Source organism: Colletotrichum godetiae, assembly GCF_030913485.1.
Source record: "Colletotrichum godetiae strain CBS 193.32 chromosome Unknown BDP55scaffold_8, whole genome shotgun sequence".
Classification (NCBI taxonomy): Eukaryota; Fungi; Ascomycota; class Sordariomycetes; order Glomerellales; family Glomerellaceae; genus Colletotrichum; species Colletotrichum godetiae.
The window spans coordinates 517,611-539,243 of NW_026851256.1; the positions used below are offsets into that span (position 1 = coordinate 517,611).

The 21,633-nt window shown below is 52.7% G+C and overlaps 8 protein-coding genes across 8 annotated transcripts; 6 read left to right on the forward strand and 2 right to left on the reverse strand.

The window, feature by feature from the left end:
• Window positions 1-128: 128 nt before the first annotated feature.
• BDP55DRAFT_409140 (uncharacterized protein) lies at window positions 129-1,518 on the forward strand. The gene has a single exon (XM_060567355.1). The coding sequence runs from the start codon at window positions 210-212 to the stop codon at window positions 1,191-1,193; it is 984 nt and encodes a 327-aa protein (XP_060433155.1). The 5' UTR covers window positions 129-209; the 3' UTR covers window positions 1,194-1,518.
• A 2,119-nt stretch (window positions 1,519-3,637) lies between these two features.
• BDP55DRAFT_628781 (uncharacterized protein) lies at window positions 3,638-4,087 on the forward strand (the record flags this gene model as incomplete). The annotated part of the gene is made up of 1 exon (XM_060571941.1): window positions 3,638-4,087. One exon carries the CDS (start codon window positions 3,638-3,640, stop codon window positions 4,085-4,087), a length of 450 nt encoding a protein of 149 aa, XP_060433156.1.
• Window positions 4,088-6,214: 2,127 nt separating this feature from the next.
• Window positions 6,215-7,489, reverse strand: BDP55DRAFT_765725 (uncharacterized protein). The gene is made up of 3 exons (XM_060580944.1): window positions 7,233-7,489; window positions 6,559-7,177; window positions 6,215-6,503 (listed from the first exon to the last, which is right to left on the reverse strand). Exons 1-2 carry the CDS (start codon window positions 7,249-7,251, stop codon window positions 6,690-6,692), a joined length of 507 nt encoding a protein of 168 aa, XP_060433157.1. The 5' UTR covers window positions 7,252-7,489; the 3' UTR covers window positions 6,215-6,503; window positions 6,559-6,689.
• Window positions 7,490-8,385: 896 nt separating this feature from the next.
• On the reverse strand, window positions 8,386-9,896 carry BDP55DRAFT_653232 (uncharacterized protein). Its single transcript, XM_060574170.1, has 6 exons — window positions 9,706-9,896; window positions 9,622-9,630; window positions 9,472-9,543; window positions 9,100-9,411; window positions 8,963-9,044; window positions 8,386-8,911 (listed from the first exon to the last, which is right to left on the reverse strand). Exons 1-6 carry the CDS (start codon window positions 9,727-9,729, stop codon window positions 8,781-8,783), a joined length of 630 nt encoding a protein of 209 aa, XP_060433158.1. The 5' UTR covers window positions 9,730-9,896; the 3' UTR covers window positions 8,386-8,780.
• Window positions 9,897-10,195: 299 nt separating this feature from the next.
• Window positions 10,196-10,840, forward strand: BDP55DRAFT_545933 (ribosomal L5P family protein; the record flags this gene model as incomplete). The annotated part of the gene is made up of 3 exons (XM_060568612.1): window positions 10,196-10,340; window positions 10,399-10,481; window positions 10,547-10,840. The coding sequence occupies 3 exons, from the start codon at window positions 10,196-10,198 to the stop codon at window positions 10,838-10,840; spliced, it is 522 nt and encodes a 173-aa protein (XP_060433159.1).
• A 1,239-nt stretch (window positions 10,841-12,079) lies between these two features.
• Window positions 12,080-14,688, forward strand: BDP55DRAFT_653238 (P-loop containing nucleoside triphosphate hydrolase protein). Its single transcript, XM_060574171.1, has 7 exons — window positions 12,080-12,250; window positions 12,496-12,653; window positions 12,792-12,848; window positions 12,911-13,031; window positions 13,086-13,554; window positions 13,614-14,131; window positions 14,191-14,688. Exons 1-7 carry the CDS (start codon window positions 12,179-12,181, stop codon window positions 14,452-14,454), a joined length of 1,659 nt encoding a protein of 552 aa, XP_060433160.1. The 5' UTR covers window positions 12,080-12,178; the 3' UTR covers window positions 14,455-14,688.
• A 277-nt stretch (window positions 14,689-14,965) lies between these two features.
• On the forward strand, window positions 14,966-16,429 carry BDP55DRAFT_653241 (carbohydrate kinase). The gene is made up of 4 exons (XM_060574172.1): window positions 14,966-15,172; window positions 15,246-15,343; window positions 15,424-16,152; window positions 16,210-16,429. Exons 1-4 carry the CDS (start codon window positions 15,070-15,072, stop codon window positions 16,339-16,341), a joined length of 1,062 nt encoding a protein of 353 aa, XP_060433161.1. The 5' UTR covers window positions 14,966-15,069; the 3' UTR covers window positions 16,342-16,429.
• A 3,571-nt stretch (window positions 16,430-20,000) lies between these two features.
• On the forward strand, window positions 20,001-21,518 carry BDP55DRAFT_409363 (uncharacterized protein). The gene is made up of 3 exons (XM_060567356.1): window positions 20,001-20,393; window positions 20,727-20,799; window positions 20,887-21,518. Exons 1-3 carry the CDS (start codon window positions 20,321-20,323, stop codon window positions 21,158-21,160), a joined length of 420 nt encoding a protein of 139 aa, XP_060433162.1. The 5' UTR covers window positions 20,001-20,320; the 3' UTR covers window positions 21,161-21,518.
• Window positions 21,519-21,633: the final 115 nt, after the last annotated feature.

Genomic DNA, 21,633 nt, shown 5'->3' on the forward strand with positions numbered 1-21,633 from the left:
TTAACCTCAATTAACGACTTTTTACCGCTAAATTGACGATAATTACAGTAGGTAGAAGTGGCCGAATTCTGCCGCTTGTACACACCCTAGCCAGCCCCTTGTCGACTCCCCTATCTATGGCAGGGGTTGGTCTTGGCAGCAACTGCAAGGACTATTGAGACGCACCTCCGTACCCTCTGAGGGCATCACCGAAAAGATCGCCGCCGCTAATGCGAACACACAAAACTTGTCAACATCAGATGAGTGTCCTCATTGCAGCCACCATAAACGCAGGGTGCTGCATCGAGCCAATGAGCCAGCACTACGAGGGCGTAAGCAGGCCAGTTGAACGAAGCTTTGCATCCTCTTACACAATGCCCTACCAAGTACGGATACCTACTTCCAGGCTTTCCAGTATCATGTACGGATGTCAAGGCCGAGCAGTCGAGTCTTTGTTGTCTCCAACATGGCAACGTCAAGTCGACCCAGAGAAAATCCACTGGGATGCTACCCTGGCATCGGAAGCATCCCAATTCTGTCAACGTCCCAACACGCAATTTACCCTCCGGCGCTGCTTTTCCCCGACTGGATATCAAGAATTGGGCCGTCGGCAGCGTCTCCATATCAAATCTTCCCTCAGCTCCGCTTCCGAGCCGGGACGTTGTCATAAACCTTCATCGCTGAATGCAGTCACGAACTTTCCTCCTAGCCTCCTAGTTGACAGCCCAGCCACCAATGGCTTGGATTTCTTGACGAGACGAGACTACGGCCGCGAAACGTCCCGGCCGCAGGGTCCAGACTTACTTCTTGATCGGCTTGAACAAACGCCCCTTTCTCTAGTCAGAGATCCTTGCTCCGACGAGTCCCTGGATTTTCAGTCGTTCGTCGGAACGGGCACAGCCAACCGGTCCTGTCACAGAAAGCTCTCAATTTTTTTTTTGGCTTTTAAACGTCTGTTCGACTACGCTGGAAGCCACCCCGCTCGCAGACCGGGCCGTGACACCAGCGACCTTGAGCCACGAAGCCATATTCATGTCGCGAATGCGGGTCTAGGGAGGACTGCCAAACGCAAGGGGCAGCGCAGCTTGACCAGCTTCTTGCGCAAGGGGTTCGTCAACGTCAAAGGTCAGAGAGGCCTAGAACAGGTGTCGCTAAAGCAACTTCTGCTCGCAAAGCCCGACTGGAAGACTCTTCAAGGACTCGCAACTCTTTAGCTGACCGGGATTCCGCAGCTTGATGCCAATGCCCGAGCTCGTCCTCAACAGGGACTTACCTACCTTGGTCGGAGCCGCTCTTCGGTCGCGGCTCGACAGCCCGTGCCTACCGCAAGTGCCTACCGCAACTTCATGTGACACAACCGACGTCGTGTCTTGCCTCTACGAGACGATGCAAAGCTATCAGATGCTGGGTCGTCGCCTCACTACTACCGTGAAGCCCGCTTTCGAGCCTCAAGTCGGTTTACAATGGGAGTAGTCTAGCCACTTTAGTGGTCCTAGGTCTCATCGCAAACCACAATATGGGCAGTTTTTCTATCCTACTTGCACTCAATCTCGACTCTGACCTCTCGTTAATGGACGATTTTCCGATGGATTTCCAACAGCAGCTTGACCGTTTCCGGAATTCTCATTCGATCATAGGGCAGACCCACATCAGTACGGAAACATCACAAAAGGAACTGAGACAACACTTACCTCCGGACGCCGCATTCACGCTTCCGGATGCGAGTCAACTTTCGCCTAAGTACCTAGCCCGACCTGAGAGGGGCAGGCAGTCACATTCAATTGACCATCGTCAGTGAGAAGACACCAGATTTAAGAGATTTAGTGATTGGCCACGGCCGCGTCAGGATATACACAAGCATTGGCGCAGGCAGTGTCGTCAAGCGAAAATGCGCCACAGTCTCGATTGATTGCTTTTCCGACCTTGATGTGGGCACCGCCTCTGCCACCTCCCTCGCAGATGAAATGGATTGGCCGCTTCATGAGCCACCCATTGGCGCCTATTTCCAGGCGAACAATTCACGAGTACCCGTCAAGAGGCAGGACCAGAGTCATGGGGGTATTCCAGAGAGTGTCAGCTCTTGACTGAACTACCCAATATTTGAAATCATCCACTTTCGGCGTCCATTAGAGGACATCGTTTTATATCCGGAGGCGCTGGCTTGCCCTTCACGACAGCAGCGACCTTGAGCCATCTCTGCTACAGGCTACTTCGGTGACGAAACCTATGACACACTTTACTACGTACACAGCTGCCGACGACATGGTGTTTTCTGAGATGTGTCCCGCAGCAAAAGTCGACGCGGCTGTCCCGTTGTGCATCCGATAAAGTTGGTCTTTCCAATATCTACCTAGGTACTGCTAGACTTGAGACCTGCATAGCAGGTGTTGCGCGAGGCAACCAGCGTCTATAGGGAAAAGCAACAACTCCCAAGTAAGATGACTTGGCCGTCGTGTCATGCAACTTTTCGGGCTTGAGAGGCCACAACTCGCGAATTAGAGTCGACGTTGTGTGCCAATTGCAATGTCAACTTTTGATCACTTGAGGCGCAGTACTGGCCCTGTCAACATCATTCCTAATGACAGAAAAGGGGATTTTGAACTCGCAGTACTTAGTCAAAGGCAGCAAACCGATTTGCACAAAAACTCTCGAGCGTGGAGTTCGCTAGCCGACAAATCTTGCAGCTCGCCATGGCCTTGACTTCCGTCCAGTCAAAGAGTGCTTGCTCATAGACCTGCTGTGAAGTTTGCTCTGAGGCAGCTGGCATTCTCCTTTTCATGGTTGAATTTCCAGCCGTCGATTGTCGCATGCCGCCCACGGCTGTATCACCTGATTGTTGGGGGCTAGACTTACGACACTGCGATGCGGCTCAGCATAATGGCCAGACTGCCTATGCAACTGCCTATGCAGGCCTCAGAGGCGTCTATCGCGCGCCGTATTACAAATTCTAATACTTCAGCTCTCATCTGTTCTTCGGCTTGCACGCAACCACTGTTTCGGTCGTCCAAGGTCCTCCGGGTCCTTGCGGGCGGCCGTAACACGTAGTAGTGGTACTGTGTCCAGAACACATTTGCTGATAGTCCCGTGTCACGGAGGATGAGCGAAGTAAGTCCTTCCCACACTTTCGCTAATCCGATCTCCCATCTCTTGTCGAGTTAACCATGGACGGTTAGATTCCCCCATCCAATCGCAGATGTCGCCAGCCGCAGTAGGTGCATCATTGACTATCAAGCAGCCACACCCTTCCGAGCCAGCCACACGATCTCATCGCCAATCACTACGGAGGGAACATCACCGTTCTCGGCAAATTTCGACGCTCCGTGACGCACGGGTAGTAGCGATCTCGGGCTATCACCTTTAATTCGAACTCGCAATGTCGGAAGTGAACCGCAGAACCACGTCCAACGCTAGAAGCCACGAGCTCTGATGTAGCCACCCGCACTCGTCGATTTCCTGTTGGCCAAGCCTCTAGACGAGAGACATCAAACGTGTTTCTGCTAAGCTTAGTAGTCAGGAAAATTATTTCTCAAAAAAGAAATAATAACAGCAGGATGTGTGTGTACCTACCAGCCTTCGAGTCAGAAAAGTCGCCTCTTCCTGCTGAATGACGACGAATATATTGGTGGCGGCGGGCCTCCATCACCACGCAGAGCTGGCGATGCAAGGGGTGCAGGAAGCTTTCGCCTACATCGTGCTTACAACGTGGGATCACGACCGGGTCCGGGGACATTACGGTCTAGATCTTAATGCTCAGGAGATAGGTATTGCTCCAGAACTGAACACCGGCGAGACCGGCTGCCCCGTCGTGCAGGTCCCGGGAATGCATGGCGGCGCGGCCCCTCCCAATGGTGTCCAGCTGGTTGCAGACATTTGCAGCAGCAAGACCTACACATCGTCAGTGCAGGTACGCTGCGGCCGATGCTGCCGGGGATACTGGACCTCTGCTTCCGACTACGGTAGTCGGTCTAGGCCCTTTTGCTGTCGATGTAGTGCCCCTCCCGTCGAAGCCTTGCCGGATTCTGTCACTGCCTGGCGAAGGGTCACGGGTTTATGGCTCCTGAAGCACGACGGCCGTACTAACAAGCCACAGGCAATTCCCGTCGCCTAGTCGAAAACCAACATGACTAATACTTCGATTTCCGGCGGGACTCCCCATCCGGACTATAACCATTCGAAGGTAACTAAGATCTCGACATCTAGAACGTCGAGTCCACGAGGTTGCTACTGAAGAAAAGCAATCTTTCCTTTAGGTATCACAGAGGTAGGAAGACATGCTCCAAGCGGATCTCGTATCTACGTTCTCTCTCTCGTGGAGCCGAGATGCTGGACGACTATTGCTTGTAAGCCGTGACCTCGAAAGCCTCGACACGAGACACGCGACACGCGATACGAACTGAGAAGAATGTCTTCATCTCCACGCGGGTTCCAGCCCCAGACATACGCACAACCATTGATCCATCGCCTCGCTCTTCCACATGGGCGGGGGGCGTGGTGGTCGACTAAACGATCCAAGCTGAGACATGAAGGGAAAGCTCGTGCACTGGCAACCGTTCCAACGGGCGCGTGCTTGGGCATGAGAGAAACACATAGACAATTCAATCTTGCAAATGTGCTGTGGGAGGAAGGGAGGGATGGAGAGAAAAGTGTGGAAATGAAAGTGACAATGTTTTAATATACCCCCGGTGCCCCCGGTCCCTAGGCCGTTGATGGCGAGTACCTAGGGATGGATAAGTTGAAGACTTTGGACGACGGGACGGGCGCAAAAGGAAGACCTATCCGATTTAAACCTGGAAACCACGTTTAGGACGGTTAGGTCTTTCTCTTTTTTTTTTGTCTTGCCATACAGAAGGAAATCGTTGTTTCCCACGTTTTGATTGTTGAACTTGCATCGACTATCGAGCGTTGCGTCGCTCTCGGGAGGAAGGGAGGGAGGGAAGAAGCAACGTGTCTCTGATATCTTTAAGCGATACGGAACCATGGATTTCGCCATTTTGCTAGTCTTGTCTTGCTCGATAATCGATTTTCGTTTCATCGTGGAGGTTGGGTACTTTTCCAGGGGAAGCAAGCATGTTAGTTGTCTGGCGAGACCGAGGCGAGCGGACTCTTGATCGATAGATTTGCAGTCGAGGTATGCAATTTAGCGGCGTGTTTCGTCTTCGCACTGAAACATGCTGGAAAATGTGATGAGATGTCAAGTCGTGTTGATACCTCGATGTCTGCAGTGATGTATGGGGATATTGCTGGACGTGGCGGAAGTATGTACTCAGTAGTAGAGCTCCATCAGCTAGGTAAACGAGGATATATGTTTGATCGATGGTAACTTTGAGATATCGAGATGAGTACGTATTCCAAAGACCGGCTCTACACGGTGAACACGCTCTGCCTCCTCGCTGGTCCCCCCTTCATTCTTACAGTTCTTTCAGATCGAGTGCGATGAAGAGGTGAGTCTGGCTGCTTTGCCGAGGATCTTCTATCTTATGGTGGGGCGGTTGAATGGGAGATAGTCCCGTGGTGTTACCTCTCTTCCATATGCGAAGCATGTTCATCCTTCCTTTGGCCGTATGTCAATCAGGATTCTTCATCTTTCATCCTCAAAATCATGATAACGAGTCCTCAGCGCAGAATGGTCCACACATATGCAGGAAACGAATGAGCCTCCCTCCTTTGGACCTTTGGAAAACTGGAACGGAGATCTTACGCCATGGACCTTCGCGTAGACGTTGAGCTTCCGTGTATAGCGATATTTTCCCCCTGTAGTGGAGTATGATTGAGACATACCAATCTCATGAGCCGTAGTCTCGAGGTAAGTATGATCACCAACGTCGTTGAACAAGATAAAGCGAGGTTTTCGAGAGATGGGCCTCAGAAAGACTCGATGGAATGTGTCGGATACTGGAAACATTTCCTCTTATGCATCTCTTTGCTCTCATCCGGGCTGTTCAGAGTCTTGTTCTTTAGTGTTACACATGGAACTCGAGCAGTTGAAGTGCTTACTTGGTTTCGAGTCTCCTGTGAATTTGTTTCAAGAAAACCTGAGAAATGGGTCTTTTCGGGTCTTGCGAATGATCATGGCAGACTTTCCGTTGCTATTAGTCCCCCCTTTCTTACTCCCACTCCGAAGTACGAGACAGCCGTCCTTGGCTACTTTGGAACCAGGACTTGAGCAAACGATTATGACACGGGTTACTGCAAGATAGTTTGGTTGTAATCGTCTCATTTGAATCTTCCTGTCTGCCTAACTCATCTGACGATTCGAATCCAGCATCTGGACTGGACCTGTGCGAGAAAGATCCGTTTTCTTTCATACCTTCCGTCACATCTCGCCCTAATCGTAAGCCAACATCTCGTGCTGCCCACCCGAGGACATATAAAACGCAGGGAAATATCAGTTCCGATGGCCCTGTCAGAGTGATGAAGGCTGGTTTAGGCTCATCATGTGATGCGGTTCAGACATTGGCAAGAACCTTCTCCCGAGAGGTCTTGCACGAAACCTTGTGAATCTTCCGATGGGCTCTCTGGCAGTCCTTTGGAAATATCAGCTTCAGTTCTCCAAGAATCCTGAGGAATTTATGAACCCACAATGCCGCAGTACCAAGCCGCCTGGCAATGACCGCACTTCTTCAACTTGATTCCGTGGTCTTCCTGCATCTTGCCGCATTGGAAGCAGCTAAGACCAGTCTGTCAGTTGATACCTCATTTGGGAGACCTGCCTAGACCTGCCTTGGCTCGTGAAAGTCTCGGGGCGTTCCCGACTGGTAGTTGTCGAGCGCAGCAAGAAACTGTGCCTTGCCGGGGTCACGGAAACCAAAGTCCTTAATCGGCAGGGCAAAGCGATACTGGCAGGGGACCTTGGGAACGAGGTCGCGCAGATGCTGCAAGTCGTCGGCCTTGATCTTGGCTCCAGCACGCATCATCAAGGCGCCGATCACAATGGTCTGGTACTGGCCTTGATGCTTGTGCTCAAGAGCGCGATACTTCTTGAGGAGCTTGTCGCCAACTCCGAAGTCAAGTCGTTCTCGAATCTTCACGACAAGGGCGCGGATGCCCTGCGCGTGTTCCTCAGTTTGATAGAATTCTCTTATTTCCACGGGAGCCAACATATCCGTTTTATTGATCAAGTAGTAGAGATCTAGACCGTCGCCGAGAGTTTCTCGAATTGCGGCGACGATGTCAAGATCTCCGTCGCCCTCGAAAAGACCTGTATGTGCCACTGATTAGCGGAAGATCAGAGAGGAAAGAGCAAGACCTCGTACGGAATCCCCAACGACCCATGCTGCTGACACTAAGAGGTCTCTTCAGGAAGAACCAGTGCACCAACGATTTGAGAACGTGTACGCAAGCAGACCGAAGGAAGCGATGATTCAGACACGAGAAGGTGCTCTCAAACAAGAGATGATGAGGTGAAAGCGGAGGAAAAGGAAGTGAAGTTGGAAAAGTCTGAGAAGATGTGGAAGAGTTGAATCAGGCAGGTAGGTAGGTACCTTAGGTAGACGACGGGATGGTTCACCTGCCGTTTGCACGGAAGGCAGGAGCCATGACCTACGACCGCTCCTTCACCAAACGTCAAGGAAGGAACACATGCTTGCTTTTGGGTAGTGATAGTCACATGAGCCAAGCATCGATATATCTGGATGACCAAAAAAAGAGTTCAACCCCCTCCCCCCCCCCGGTGCCGATTTGGGGGCTACATCTCTTGGTGCTCGTGCTGGGATTCGAACTCGGGTACTCGTTAAGCCTGTCGTCGAGTAGGCTGGTTGGCGTAGAATTGAATTGTTGACCATTGACCACTCCACATCCAGCCAGTTTGTCTTGACCCCCGACCTAGAGGGCGCCTGCTGGCTGGTGACAGGAATGGACCTGGAGGGGTATATGAAGGCTTCCCGTGTAACCAGGTGGAAGGTACTGTACGATTGATACCCGCTTGCTCCTTCCTTCCGGGACTACCCACCCACCTTAGGCAGGCACCGTCTCATGACGCCCCCATGAAGGTTGAGGTGCGTCACGGGGAACATCTCGCAGCATACGCAGGGAGGATACAAATCATCAAATACCAAGGTTTGCCGAGAGCAAATGCTGTTTTGTCTACGTCTACGGATCTCATGGTCTTGTACGATATTTGACCTTTGCCAATAAGTGTGCGTGTATTTGAGGACAGGCCATTGACCAAACAGATGCTCTGAGAGGATATATCCATCTGCAGCGTGCCGATGAACATGCCGTGCTCCTAAAGTACCTAGATTCCGATCCCAAGTGCCTCCAGGTTTTCATCCAATTCTCATAAGCCCCCCTCAGGAAGCTGAGCGTCCCCCCTTAAGGTTGTGCCAAAGAGAGGACTTTTGATTATCTACGTTCAGCCAGTAACCGAATATCAGACCATCCGCGAAGTTCGAACATCACGCTCATCTGCCAAGCCAGTATTATGCAATTAGGTATCACGGTGAGATCGACATTGGGAATCAAATGGGCGGTAAGGGAGAATGGTAATGAGGTGGTACGTTGTGGTGAATATTGGGCTGCCTAATCATATGGCAGCGATCGCCGCTTATGCTCCTCCTCGAAGTGACTTGAAGAACTGTCGAATGAATCCATACTGCCATTTCTTTCCACAAATCCAACGAGTATAGGTTGGCATGTTGACCTATGGCTTGTTCAGGGGTAGAGGAGGCCGATTACCAACGTGCCTGTTCTGCCCGATTTCTTTTTCGTTCGCAATCTTGACATTCATCCCCAAACGCCAATGGTATCCGTGAACCAACCTCCAACTACAAAGCATGCGAGGTATCGATATCTTTATCCGTAGCTTATCTTCGCGGGGGAGGGTTGAAGCCTGGGGCTCCGCCAGGAGGGCCGGGGTTGAAACCAGGAGGAGGGAAGGGGGCATTTTGGGGGAAGCCCGGGGGCGGGAAGGCGCCGGGGAAGCCTGGTGGAGGAGCTGTAAAGCGTGAGAAGCGTATTCGCGGGTCGGAGGGGTATATGTACTTACCACCACGTCCGCCAAAGGGCGGGGCACCGGGGAAGCCAGGGAATCCGGGAGGAGCGCCACCTCCAACGCCGGCAGCAGGGCCCTACGTCAAAAGTCAGCATACGAGGCTCAAGAACAGAGATTGATGAGGTACTAACTGCTAGTGATGGGGGAGCCGGGGCAGCGCCGCGGCCGGCGGGTCGTGCAACACCAGGACCAGCGGTGAGACCAGCCGAGATTCCGCCAGGCGCACTCTTTCCAAGTCGCGCGCTGGGGTCCGCAGGAGGCTCTGATTCGACTGAGAGAGAGACAATGTGTGCGCCGCGGACAATCGTCAAGCCAAGGGTTCGCTTCTCCTCCTTCTCGATCGTTTGGCCTGAGCTGGAGCTAGCGCCAGGGGCGGCAGGCTTGTTCTGTCTGATCTTGACGCGTCGGAACTCTTCGGTATCAGCAAGAACGAGGTTCATGTGCTTTTTATAGGGTCAGCATGTTCATAGAGACGCGATTGAGGGTGGAATTGGGTTGCGCACCTTGTCAAATGCAAGCATCTGTCCCGTCATCTGGCGGCCATCATTCAAGGTAACCCTCATACGGTAGTTGATCTATGAAAGTCGCGTCAGCGGTACTCAGCGCAGTCGTCAAAATCGGTCGTCGGGGATATTTTGAGAAAAAGTACGTACGTAACCAGCCTAGATTTGAATCACTTCGTGTCAGCCTGTTTTGTCAACCTTGAAACTTTGAGAGAAAGGTCAGGAGTTGCTCACCATCTTGCCCTGTTTGTTCGACATCTTCGCTGGCGTTTTTGAGTAGCTACTTTCGTAGCTGCTCTAAATCTTCAAAAAATTGATGTTCTTCTTGTTGCGAAGTCTGAGGGACTTCGGCGCGACTTTTGATGCTTGCGATGGGCAGAGCTTCAGCAGTCAGAGTATATGGAGACAAATTTCGGGAGGCTGAGGGAACCTTGGAAGGCTGAGGCCAAACGACCTTCCATGCTCAAAAACGGTACGTAGCTAGATGTGGCTGAGAACAGAATCCACTTGGGGACTGCGTGGCTTGAGTCTGTGGCTGGAGACGCGGGTAAGTTTAGTGCACCGCTCTGAAGTGGGTCGTCACCCACCTTCCTTGCAAGGGCTCGCAAACCCCCCAAAACACAAAGTCTTTTTTTGCCAATTGGCGCCGAACTTTTTCTCACTTCGACAATCGACAATCGACACCAAACGCCCAGCCAGCCGTACCGCAGTACTAACCGCCAAAATGTCGTCCGAGAAGGCCCAGAACCCCATGCGCGAGCTTCACATTCAGAAGCTCGTCCTCAACATCTCCGTCGGCGAGTCTGGTGACAGACTGACCCGTGCCGCCAAGGTTTTGGAGCAGCTGTCCGGTCAAACCCCCGTCTACAGTACGGCATCACCAAAAATTCCAGGGACGAGAAACGATTGACTAACAGTACCCGATAGGCAAGGCCCGCTACACCGTCCGTACCTTCGGTATCCGCCGTAACGAAAAGATTGCTGTCCACGTCACCGTCCGCGGCCCCAAGGTACGACAATTTTGGCGAATTTGCAAACTGCGCAGGAGGGATGGTGGACTGACTGGATCATACAGGCTGAGGAGATTCTCGAGCGTGGCCTCAAGGTCAAGGAGTACGAGCTCCGCAAGCGCAACTTCTCCGAGACCGGCAACTTCGGATTCGGTATCTCTGAGCACATTGATCTCGGTATCAAGTACGACCCCTCCATCGGTATCTACGGCATGGACTTCTACGTCTGCATGACCCGCAAGGGCGAGCGTGTCGGCACCCGCCGCCGCTGCAAGGGCCGCATCGGCTCTGGCCACCGCATCAAGCGTGACGAGACCGTCAAGTGGTTCAAGTCTCGCTTCGATGGCATTGTCCGATAAATGCTTTCATTTCTGCGACGAACGAAAAAAGACACTGGGACGGCTTGGGTTAACGGTTGGCGAAAAAGCGGGAAACTGGCTTATAAGGCATGTACTTTCCAGCAGTTGTTCATACAACACGCTTGACTTGAGCAAAAATTCAGTCAAGCCGCGGCCTCAGAGACCGACCGGCATCATGCCGGCTTACAACACAAGTTCCTCCTTGCCGTGATGCTGCACATGATTTATTTGGTGATGATGGCCTGCGATATGGAATTGGCCCGGCGTTGGTGGTTTAGCTAGTCTATTTTAGTCCAAATGAGCTCAATTTCTCTGTTACCGACTCGAGTCTGCCACCTTGCGTGAGAATGGTAGCCTCACATTTCCTACTGAAGTTCGTCCTCGCTTCGGACGGGTGCACGTGACCAACGTTGCAGTGAGATTCAAATTTGGGCTCAATGCTCAACGGCGGGTAAGACTGCGAGGCTGACGGCAGAACTACGACTCGGATTTCACATTGCTCCGAGGCGGTCAGGCTCGGTGTTCCCGGCCGGACGGAGGCGCCAAAGTCCCACAGCTTCAGTAAGCCTTCCGACTACCTACGGACCTTACACTGTGTCCTGAGCCCTCTTGGCCCTCAACAGGTGCATGGAGAGGTTGGCATTCCTTAAGAGGGTGGTGGGAATGGCACGGTGGAGAGCTCTGCACCAAAATGCCGGGGAAGGGGGGACAACACCGGGAAGCTACCTGGACTAAGAGAACAGCGCATGCATGCAGATTTGAGAAATCAGGCGAAGAAGTTGTTGAAGCTCTCACGACAGACAAGTATCGGGGCGATGGATGAAAAGTCCTGGTATCGCAATCGTAGTTGATAGCTATTGCATCGCAAACTCAATGGGTGCGGCAGAAAGCCAGATTGGCACCAATTTTTATTTTTTATTTTTTTATTCCTTGCTGCCCCAGGCCCGTTCCCCTTCCTTTCGGTTGAGATTAGATCGTCCTCCCAGCGCGTTAAAGACCTGTCAATGCCAGAGCGTCTTTCCCCCTGTCTTATGTAAGTCAGGCATTTCACGGGGTTACGGGGCCACGACGGGCACGCATGCTGGCGGTCGGAAATTGTTAGGGAGATCTCGGGTTGGACTGAGGCAAAACTCGACGACCCACCGTGATTGGCCGGCCAGCACAGCTTCGGGTCCACTGCTTCCTCACTCTCTTTTCCCTCCACTGGGCTTCTTCCAAAAAAGACTCGATTTGCACTCCTTCAAAGGCACCTTCATCAACCCCAATCTCCCCTCCACTCAATTGCATCTATTGCAATTGATTCTCCTTCGATCTAGACAGTGTCCAAGATCTCCTAATATGTTCCGCAACGCCCTCCGCCAGTCGACGCGCGCCGTCGGCGCCGTCTCTGCTGCCGGCAGAGTCGCCGCCGTAAGTCCACACCTTCCGTCAACCTCCCCATCCCCGAACCGACGTCAATCCCATCCAAAAACATCAGCAATCGATTCCGCGATATCCAATTAGGTCCCTCCGAGCTTTTTTGACCTCGCGGGAGTCGTGTTGCTGGCGTGGAAGAGCTTTTCATCGAGCTCCCTTGGGGGATGGCGTTGCTGTTTTGGGGCGGGAGCCGCCCATAACATTTTCGGCCGTTCGGCTAACCTGTTTTTCACCCTCAGGCCCGAAATGCCGCACCCGCCGTCTTCAACATGCAGACTCGCACATACGCCGAGGCCAAGGCTTCCCCGACCGAGGTTTCTTCCATCCTCGAGCAGAGAATTCGTGGTGTCCAGGAGGAGGCTGGTCTCGCCGAGACCGGCCGCGTCCTGTCCGTCGGGTACGTTTAAGCGGCATCTCTCGGCATCGCGAGCCACCATCGGAAAAGCTTCAATGCATCATCGGACTGCACGAGGAGCTCGCATGCCAACTCATCGACTCTGAGAAAAAGTTTTTGCTAACGGCGAGGGAACAACAGTGATGGTATCGCCCGTGTTCACGGCATGGCCAACGTCCAGGCTGAGGAGCTTGTCGAGTACGTTGAGCGCCCTTTTACCCACTTCGGAGATGCATCGCGTCTAACTCTTCCACCTATAGGTTCGCCTCCGGCGTCAAGGGCATGTGCATGAACCTCGAGGCCGGCCAGGTCGGTGTTGTGCTTTTCGGTTCTGACCGTTTGGTCAAGGAGGGCGAGACTGTCAAGCGTACCGGAGAGATTGTAGGTTCAACGTGCCTGGTCTACTGCAGTCAATGTTTATTAACAACATTATAGGTCGATGTTCCCGTCGGTCCCGAGCTTCTCGGCCGTGTCATCGACGCTCTCGGTAACCCCATTGACGGCAAGGGCCCCCTTAACGCCAAGGAGAAGCGCCGTGCTCAGCTCAAGGCTCCCGGTATTCTGCCTCGCAAGTCCGTCAACCAGCCGGTCCAGACTGGTCTCAAGTCCATCGACGCCATGGTTCCCATTGGCCGTGGTCAGCGTGAGTTGATCATTGGTGACCGTCAGACCGGAAAGACTGCCGTCGCTCTCGACGCCATCCTTAACCAGAAGCGTTGGAACAACTCCAACGACGAGACCAAGAAGCTTTACTGCGTCTACGTCGCCGTCGGTCAGAAGCGTTCCACCGTCGCCCAGCTCGTCAAGACCCTTGAGGAGAATGACGCCATGAAGTACTCCATCGTCGTCGCTGCCACCGCCTCCGAGGCCGCTCCCCTTCAGTACATCGCTCCCTTCACCGGTGGTACGTAAACACTCAATATCCATATCTTCAAAGGATACTGGACTAACAATCTTCCTCAGCCTCCGTTGCTGAGTGGTTCCGTGACAACGGCAAGCACTCCCTCATCATCTACGACGATCTGTCCAAGCAGGCCGTTGCCTACCGCCAGATGTCCCTGCTGCTTCGTCGTCCCCCTGGACGTGAGGCCTACCCCGGTGACGTTTTCTACCTCCACTCTCGTCTTCTCGAGCGTGCCGCCAAGATGAACGACAAGCTTGGTGGTGGTTCCATGACTGCCCTTCCCGTCATTGAGACCCAGGGTGGTGATGTCTCCGCCTACATTCCCACCAACGTCATTTCCATTACCGACGGTCAGATCTTCTTGGAGGCTGAGCTCTTCTACAAGGGTATCCGTCCCGCGATTAACGTCGGTCTGTCCGTCTCTCGTGTCGGTTCCGCCGCCCAGCTTAAGGCCATGAAGCAAGTCGCTGGTTCCCTGAAGCTTTTCTTGGCTCAGTACCGTGAGGTCGCTGCCTTCGCCCAGTTCGGTTCCGATTTGGATGCCTCCACCAAGCAGACCCTCAGCAGAGGTGAACGCGTAAGTTGACCAACATCATTCCTCGCATTCGTGACAAGTACTAACAAACACCTCTACAGTTGACCGAGCTCCTCAAGCAGAAGCAGTACTCCCCCATGGCCGTCAACGAGATGGTTCCCCTCATCTTCGCCGGTGTCAACGGTCACCTTGACTCCGTCCCCGTCGCCAAGATCCTTCAGTGGGAGGCTGACTTCCTGTCCCACCTCCGCACCAACGAGTCCGACCTGATTGCCACCATCGACAAGGAGGGTGCCCTCAGCAAGGACCTTGAGGCCCGCCTTAAGGACGTCATCACCACCTTCACCAAGAGCTTCCTGGGCTAAATTTTAAGTCTCACCTGACATAATAAATGGTCCGACTGGGAGCGCTCGGGGTTGATGTAGCTGTCTATACCGAAGTTTTTGTTTGCCTAGAGGCGTGAGGAAATCTCGAGGGTTTTGCGCCGGTCCGAGGGAAGCACCAGGGGACGCGATTTTTGGGGAAGGATCTCCAGTCGAACCACTTGTAAAATAGAGCTCAAGACTCAATTAACGCCCTCGATTCCTTTTGTCCTTTCATGAACTTGTTCCAATTACTCAATTTTGCCTTGACATGAAGTAGTCTACTAAGTCTTCGCCCGGAGAAGTAGACAAGGCTCGGCTACTACTCGTGCACTTTGTATCATCTGCCGCTTCTCCATGTTCGGGTACCGCGCCATGGTCCGAAATAGCTGCCGCTCAGAGATGATTTTGTCGGACTCTCAAGAGCATGCCGGGCCGGGTCGCGAGAATGACGCCGGGCCGTCAACAGCGCTCTTAGCGGGTCAATTCGCGAATGGTACGAGATGTCGGCAGGTGACATCATCTGGCTGTCAGAGCTCCCAGTGTCAACTCACCTCATTGCCCCCTCGCACAACCACCCAAGTTCCATTGACAGTTTTTGAATTATACAACCTCATAATGTCCTCTGATCCTAGTACTCCAGCAATGTCTCCGGCAACGAAGGACGCCCTCAGCCGGGTGCAGCGGATGATTCCGCCCATGTTGGAGAAGTTCCACAAAGGTGATTGATCCCATGGCTCAAGGTTGGATGGATTAGTGAGGCTCTCTCTCTTTTGCTTACACGTTCATCCCAGGACAACTAGGCCGCGTCGCTGTTCTTGGCGGCAGTGTTGATTACACTGGAGCGCCGTACTTTTCAGCCATGGCGAGTGCAAGGCTAGGCTGCGATATGGTAAGTACAGTCAAGTCCCGGGCTCTCATCCCCGGCATCAGGGTGAAGCGGGATATCACAATACTGAGACGGAAACACAGTCCCACGTAATCTGCACCCCCGGCGCAGCCTCGGTGATCAAGACCTACTCGCCGAACCTCATGGTCCACCCCCTCATGCGCCAAACCCCGTCAGACGGGAGTCCCACCGGCGGCACCCAAGCGACGGACGCGGACAAGATCTCGGGCCCCATCATCGACATGCTCGCCCGCCTACACGTGCTCGTCATCGGGCCCGGACTTGGCCGCGACCCCCTGATGCAAGAGACCGTCGCGCGCGTCATCCACGCCGCCCGCGAGCGGTCGATTCCACTGGTTCTGGACGCCGATGCGCTACTCGTTGTGCAAAAGGACCCTGGACTGGTGAAGGGGTACGAGCTGGCTGTGTTGACGCCCAATGTTGTCGAGTTCTCGCGGCTATGCAAGGCGCTTGAGGTCGATGAGGGCAAAGTGAAGGACAAGGCCGGCGGAGGAGGGGAGGAGAAGGAGACGGCCAAGGTTGAGGCGCTGGCGAGGGCTTTGGAGGGGGTGACTATAGTCCAGAAGGGGGCCAAGGACTTTGTTTCGAATGGGAGGGATACGTTGGTTGTTGATCTGCAGGGCGGGTTGAAGAGGAGTGGTGGGCAGGGAGATACGCTTACGGGGTCAATAGCGACGTTTTTGGGGTGGAGGCATGCGTATCTTGAGGGGTTGTGGGATAAGGGTGGCGAGACGATCAAGGAGGATGAGTTGATTAGGCTTGCTGCCTTTGGAGGGAGTGCTATCACGAGGGTAAGTTGATGATCGTTCCTGGGATGATGGATGTTCAAGTTGACTGACTGCTTGTAGGAATGCTCGAGGCGTGCCTTCCTGAAGAAGGGCCGTAGCTTGCAGGCGAGCGACCTGACTGACGAGGTCCACGGTGCCTTCATGACGCTGTTTGGTGAGGTGGACGGTAATGCTGGCGCTACCAAGTTGTGATGGGCGATAAAGAGTCAAGGTCATGTAAGGTAGTCTAAGTAAAATAGCAGATGCAGTAAACAGCATTGATATTATGCTACCTAGGCACTCTTTCGCTCCGGACATCGTCATTTATTCGTCCCAGTGAGTGTGGTTTTCTACCTCACTGGGAAAAGTACGTGACTTGGTAGGTAATTGGATCCACGAGATGAAGAATATCAAAAGGGGCAAATAAGCAAAAGCTCAGGCGCGCAGTCCGGGATTCGAACTGCCCCCTACGAAATCCTCCATCTTTATAGATTTCCCGAGATTTCATACCAAGTTCTGTACTAACGGACCAGGGCGTTACACCGCTCGACCATGGGGGTCGATTGGGCTTGGTTGACGATTGACGACCTCAACCTGGATATAAGGCAAGCTCGCTGCCTGGATTTGAACAAGAGTGGTGCTGCGGAAGGAAGGGACGAAAGATGGGATGAGGTTATCGCCTTGTGGGCCGTTCTGGGTTCTGGCAGCAACTACCTTATTCAAAGGTATCCGATTAATGACGGGCTGGAGCTAAGAAAGAGAATTCTTTCCGTGTGTGTCCTATCATCGGATGCTGACTATGGCAACAAAGGTCTACACAGCTTCTATCAGCCCTGTCGCCGAATACAGTCCTTAGGTTCTTTCTAAGGGCCATCCTTTCTTGTCTAGTCATCATTCTGCGTGATGTTCTCTAGCACTGGAATTCTATATGTCAAATGCAATGCCTAGTGTCAGAATTTCTTGTCTTTGATCTTGAAGTCTCGTTTAAGACAGCAAGGTTCAACATCGCTATCCCAAAGACCTACTCTAGAAGGTAAACTCCGTCACGCTTAAAGCTAACAGCTTGCCTTTCCTGTCAATCATTGTGTACTACCACGTGAACCCGCGGACAGCGGTCAAATGCATGTTTCAAGCCGGATTTATTACTGTTATGCTAAACTTAATTACATAAATGGATTCCTTCTTCACCGGCCCCATCTAAGGGGCCCGACGGAGAGGTTGATCTCAAACTAGTCCCTGCCACCGTCTATAGCAAGAGCATGATCATACAACGTCATCCGATCTAGAGAAAAAAAAAAGAGTTCTAGCATTACTGCTCTGCCAGGTCTGCTTTATGTTCGTGGGACGAATAGGTGCGGGCGCTCCCGGAACGATCCTAAGAACTGGCATAGTGGTAGTTAATTGCTTGAGAGAAGGACACATCAGTAAACAGTCCTTATGAACCTGTGTCTTACTCGCCATTCCTAGCATAACGGTTTACTATAGGCCTCATCCACTTGCGAAGCAAGCCAACTTTTTGAATTCACTTTCAGGGCACTCGAGAAGACTTCAAACTCTCCTGATTCACCTGCCTGTAGTCATGAACCATCCTCATTGACGTATTCGTCCGATTGCGATACGAATATCGGCAGATGAAACCTAGAACCTCTGGACTTTCGACTTCAACTTCTAGCATACTTGCGCGGAAGAGATTGCACATGGTGTCTTATCATAGTTCATTCAAAACTAAGCACGATATCCTTGACCCATCGGTCGGCCTCCGATGCATCTGAGCGGCAGAGAGGCCTCTCGAGGCTGCGGTGTCTTGGGATGACACCGGTGACATGCAGTGAGTACGTGTGATAGGACTGGTAGTCAACAGTCAACCTTCAATGAGACCAGGATTGTCTGAATTCACACAGCTAACTTGCAAAGATACATTTCAAAGACCTAACGTGCGAGATGACAACAAGTAGAGTAGGAGTTCTTTTTCTTATTATGATGAAGAGAAGACTATGACAAAGAATGACTCAAAGTCTTTGGTCCGTTTGGGCCTTGAAAATGAAAGCTGCTAGGTAAAAGATCCAATGGTTATGCTCTGTGGCATGTTGCGCACTTGAGAGCAGTACGAATGTCTTCTTCTCGAGAGAATATCCTGAATGTTTGGCCCTCATGGGGAATCATCTTTCAACCTATCTACAACATGAAGCATAGACGAGCAGTCTTAGGAACCTAATGTCAAGGCCTCAGAAGATGCCTGATCTCTTAATTACACAAGCCAACTGACCCTGGCTAACGTATATCAGCTACGAGGTACACAAACCACCTGAGCCCAACAGGGCACTATCCCACTTGAGAATCTACATCTATTCTGAATCTCAATTCCTCCCCTGACATAGACACCTTTCCATACCCCAACCTCATCCGGAACCAGATCCGGGTACATCCCCGGCCTTGCCCCCGAGCCAGAGCTCCCAAGCTTACACACCCCCGGCTGAGAACCCGACGACATCCTCGAGAACGACAACGAAAAACAATCACATACCCAGTGTGTATGAGAGATGGACGGAGAGGAAACAAGCAACCCCGAGACCCCAGACGTACCCCGAGACATACCATCCAATCCCTTCGTCAATATGTGTCAGCCGCCCAACAACATCCCGGACTCCACACGAAGTATCCCCGAGAAATACCATCCCCATCCCGCTTCTTCCCCGCGTTTTCCTTTTACCCCGGCAGGCCCCGGGTTTGATTCCATCTTATCCGTGGTCTACCTTAGTCTAGAACTAAACTCATTGTCTGAGCTGATGCGTACATGCAAAATCTTGTAGAGGAGGCTACAGGCCTGAAACTGGAGCGGTACAGCACCATTGATGCATGTTAGATGAAGGGAGGACGGGGGGGCTTGCAGCATCCGCACCAATCCATCAGCCTTACCCGTCCCATCAATCTACAACACGACGTAGGAAAGACACTCCCAGAGAGGGGTTCTATAAGCGCCTCATGTGTAAGATCGCATGGCCTGACGATAGACAGTGCCGCGTCAAACCGGGGGAGGGGTGTTCATGAACTCATGGACTGGATGCTCTCCAATCCACCATTCCCTCGACAGACCGGTATGTCCATGAGTAAATCGACTGTTGAAGGGCATAGGTCTTCCTCCATAATCTATAATGCGGTGTAGATAGAAAAATTAGCTGATTATGGCGTGTTTTTCCCACATCATCCGCGGCTCCATCCGCTCCAATGCGCGATGTTCGGTTCCGCCCGTGTGAATGATATGACCATCCAACATCCACCGCGCCAGCAGTCCTGATCTAGGTCCTTCCCCATACTGAAACCCTCTGGTCCGACTCAGGAGACTTACCGTGCCCTAAGTTGCATCCAGGATCAGAGATGGAGATGGGAAGATGAACTGGGAAATCAATTTGTTATTTCTTTTCCACTTACTCACTCGAACCTTTTCTTTACATCTTTCAACCCGATGGCACAAAGATTACTCTGAAAAACCAGCATCACTTGATTTCTCTCCCATCTCATCTATACATAAGATGAAAACCTTGGGAAGGTAGAGACCCATATTATACCTCGAAACCACAGAGTCTCTCGCACACGTAAGTTGACCATGCATGATATCTCACACCAATCTTATTCTCCCTTCTCAATCCTTGAGGTTCGCACTTCAACTTCAAATATCTGAGGTAAGCAATCTTAGTCATCCCCTCTAACCGTCCTCCGTCCGTCCAACCGTTTGACGGACCTGTAAAATTCCATCCAATCACATCCCTCTATTTCCCATCACCTCCCCCAAGGGCATATCGGCGTCTCCACTTTCTATTCGGGAGGAAGTTACAGCACCTCAGCAATGCAATACATGAGCACCAGCACCAGCAATAGCCTGTAGCGTCCAGTAAAGAGGCGCCCGTTGCGAGTGTCCCCGTCCGATATAAGGTCCACGGGAAGTGTGCCAGACAGTGTGCCAGCGTAAACGTGCACGTCCAGTCCGCGCCCGCGAAATTTCGGAGCGCCGCAGCATCTGTAGAGGGAGGGAGAGAGGAAGGAGCTTTGGTCATTGCCTCAACAATTTCGCGATCCAAACCTGGAAAACTGTCCGCCGCCTCTTCCAACTCCCCCCCGACCAACCTCTGCCAATTGCTCCGTCACGATAACCTCCACTCCCTTTCCAACCGCGAGATAATCACAAACTTTCACAATGGCTGCTATTGTCAAGGTGATCAACGCAAAGATCAGGTCCAACCCTGTGTCGGACTATGTCTGCTCTACCCGTACGTTGTGCCCCCGCCCGTCTCTCTCGAATTTTTTTTCGCCCGCGGCTCCGTTGTCCGGAGTTAGCGGGGATTATCCCACACAGCAAATGAGCAGAAAGGGAGCTTGCTTGAAGCTATCGCCAGCTATCGCACGGCATCCTCGAGTGCCAGTCAATCATTGATGAAGCTTGTTCCCTCGAATCCAGTGCGATTGAGGTGCCGGACCGTGTCGCCTCGATACCCCGTAACGCCCGGCGCTTACGGACTTCGATACTCCGGTGCCGGCCGCTCGCGATAGCTTCAAGATTGGACTCTGGAGGGATAGCAAGGCTAATTCGTCACGCACCGCAGACTTCTGGGGTCCCGTCTCCAACTTTGGTATTCCTCTGGCCGCTGTCATGGACACCCAAAAGTCCCCCGACCTGTACGTCGAATCCATCCCCCAGGCTCTCCTCCCGCCATCCGCACCCTCGGACAAGATAAGATGCTGATGCACCTCTCCCTTTTGTAGGATTTCCGGCCAGATGACGGGTGCTCTCTGCATCTACTCTGCCACCTTCATGCGTTACTCCCTCGCCGTCTCGCCCAAGAACTACCTCCTCTTCGCGTGCCACTTCATCAATGAGGGCGCACAGCTTACCCAGGGATACCGTTACATGCAGTACAACTACTGGGGAGGCAAGGAGGCTTCAGCAACCAAGGATGCGTTTGAGACCGTTCAGAAGAAGGCCGATGCCATCGAGGCCAAGGTCGAGACCAAGGTCAAGGAGGCGGTTGGCAAATAAATGCGTCCCCTCACTCGAGGGAGAGGGAGAAGCTTGGAAAGGGGGCGATACGAGGCGGTAGAAACTTGCTGGCTGGGTGTGGAAAAGGCCCTCGCCAACATAATGACGACGCAGAGGGGAGGTTCGACTTTGATGTGAAAAGAACGCCGAGAGCTTGTCACGAGCCCACGGCTGTGGTGAGGCCGTCACAGGGTGGAATCCCCGTCGACGGCAGCACAGCATAGCGTGGCATAACGTGGCAATGCCCAGCCGCGGCGGACGGTAGCTGGCGGTTCTGTACCATTACCTTGCATTGTTGTTTTGCTTTTCGGAAACGGACCCTGATTCCCCGGGGAAACACTCAGGGACGAGCCACTTCATTGCGGTCCGCAAAGTCGTAGAATAGAACAGCGAACTGTTTCTGGAACCCAGCAAGTGTGGCAGCTCTGAGTCGTGAAGAGTCAAAGTGATGTTCTTGGCAGCAAAGGGTCAAG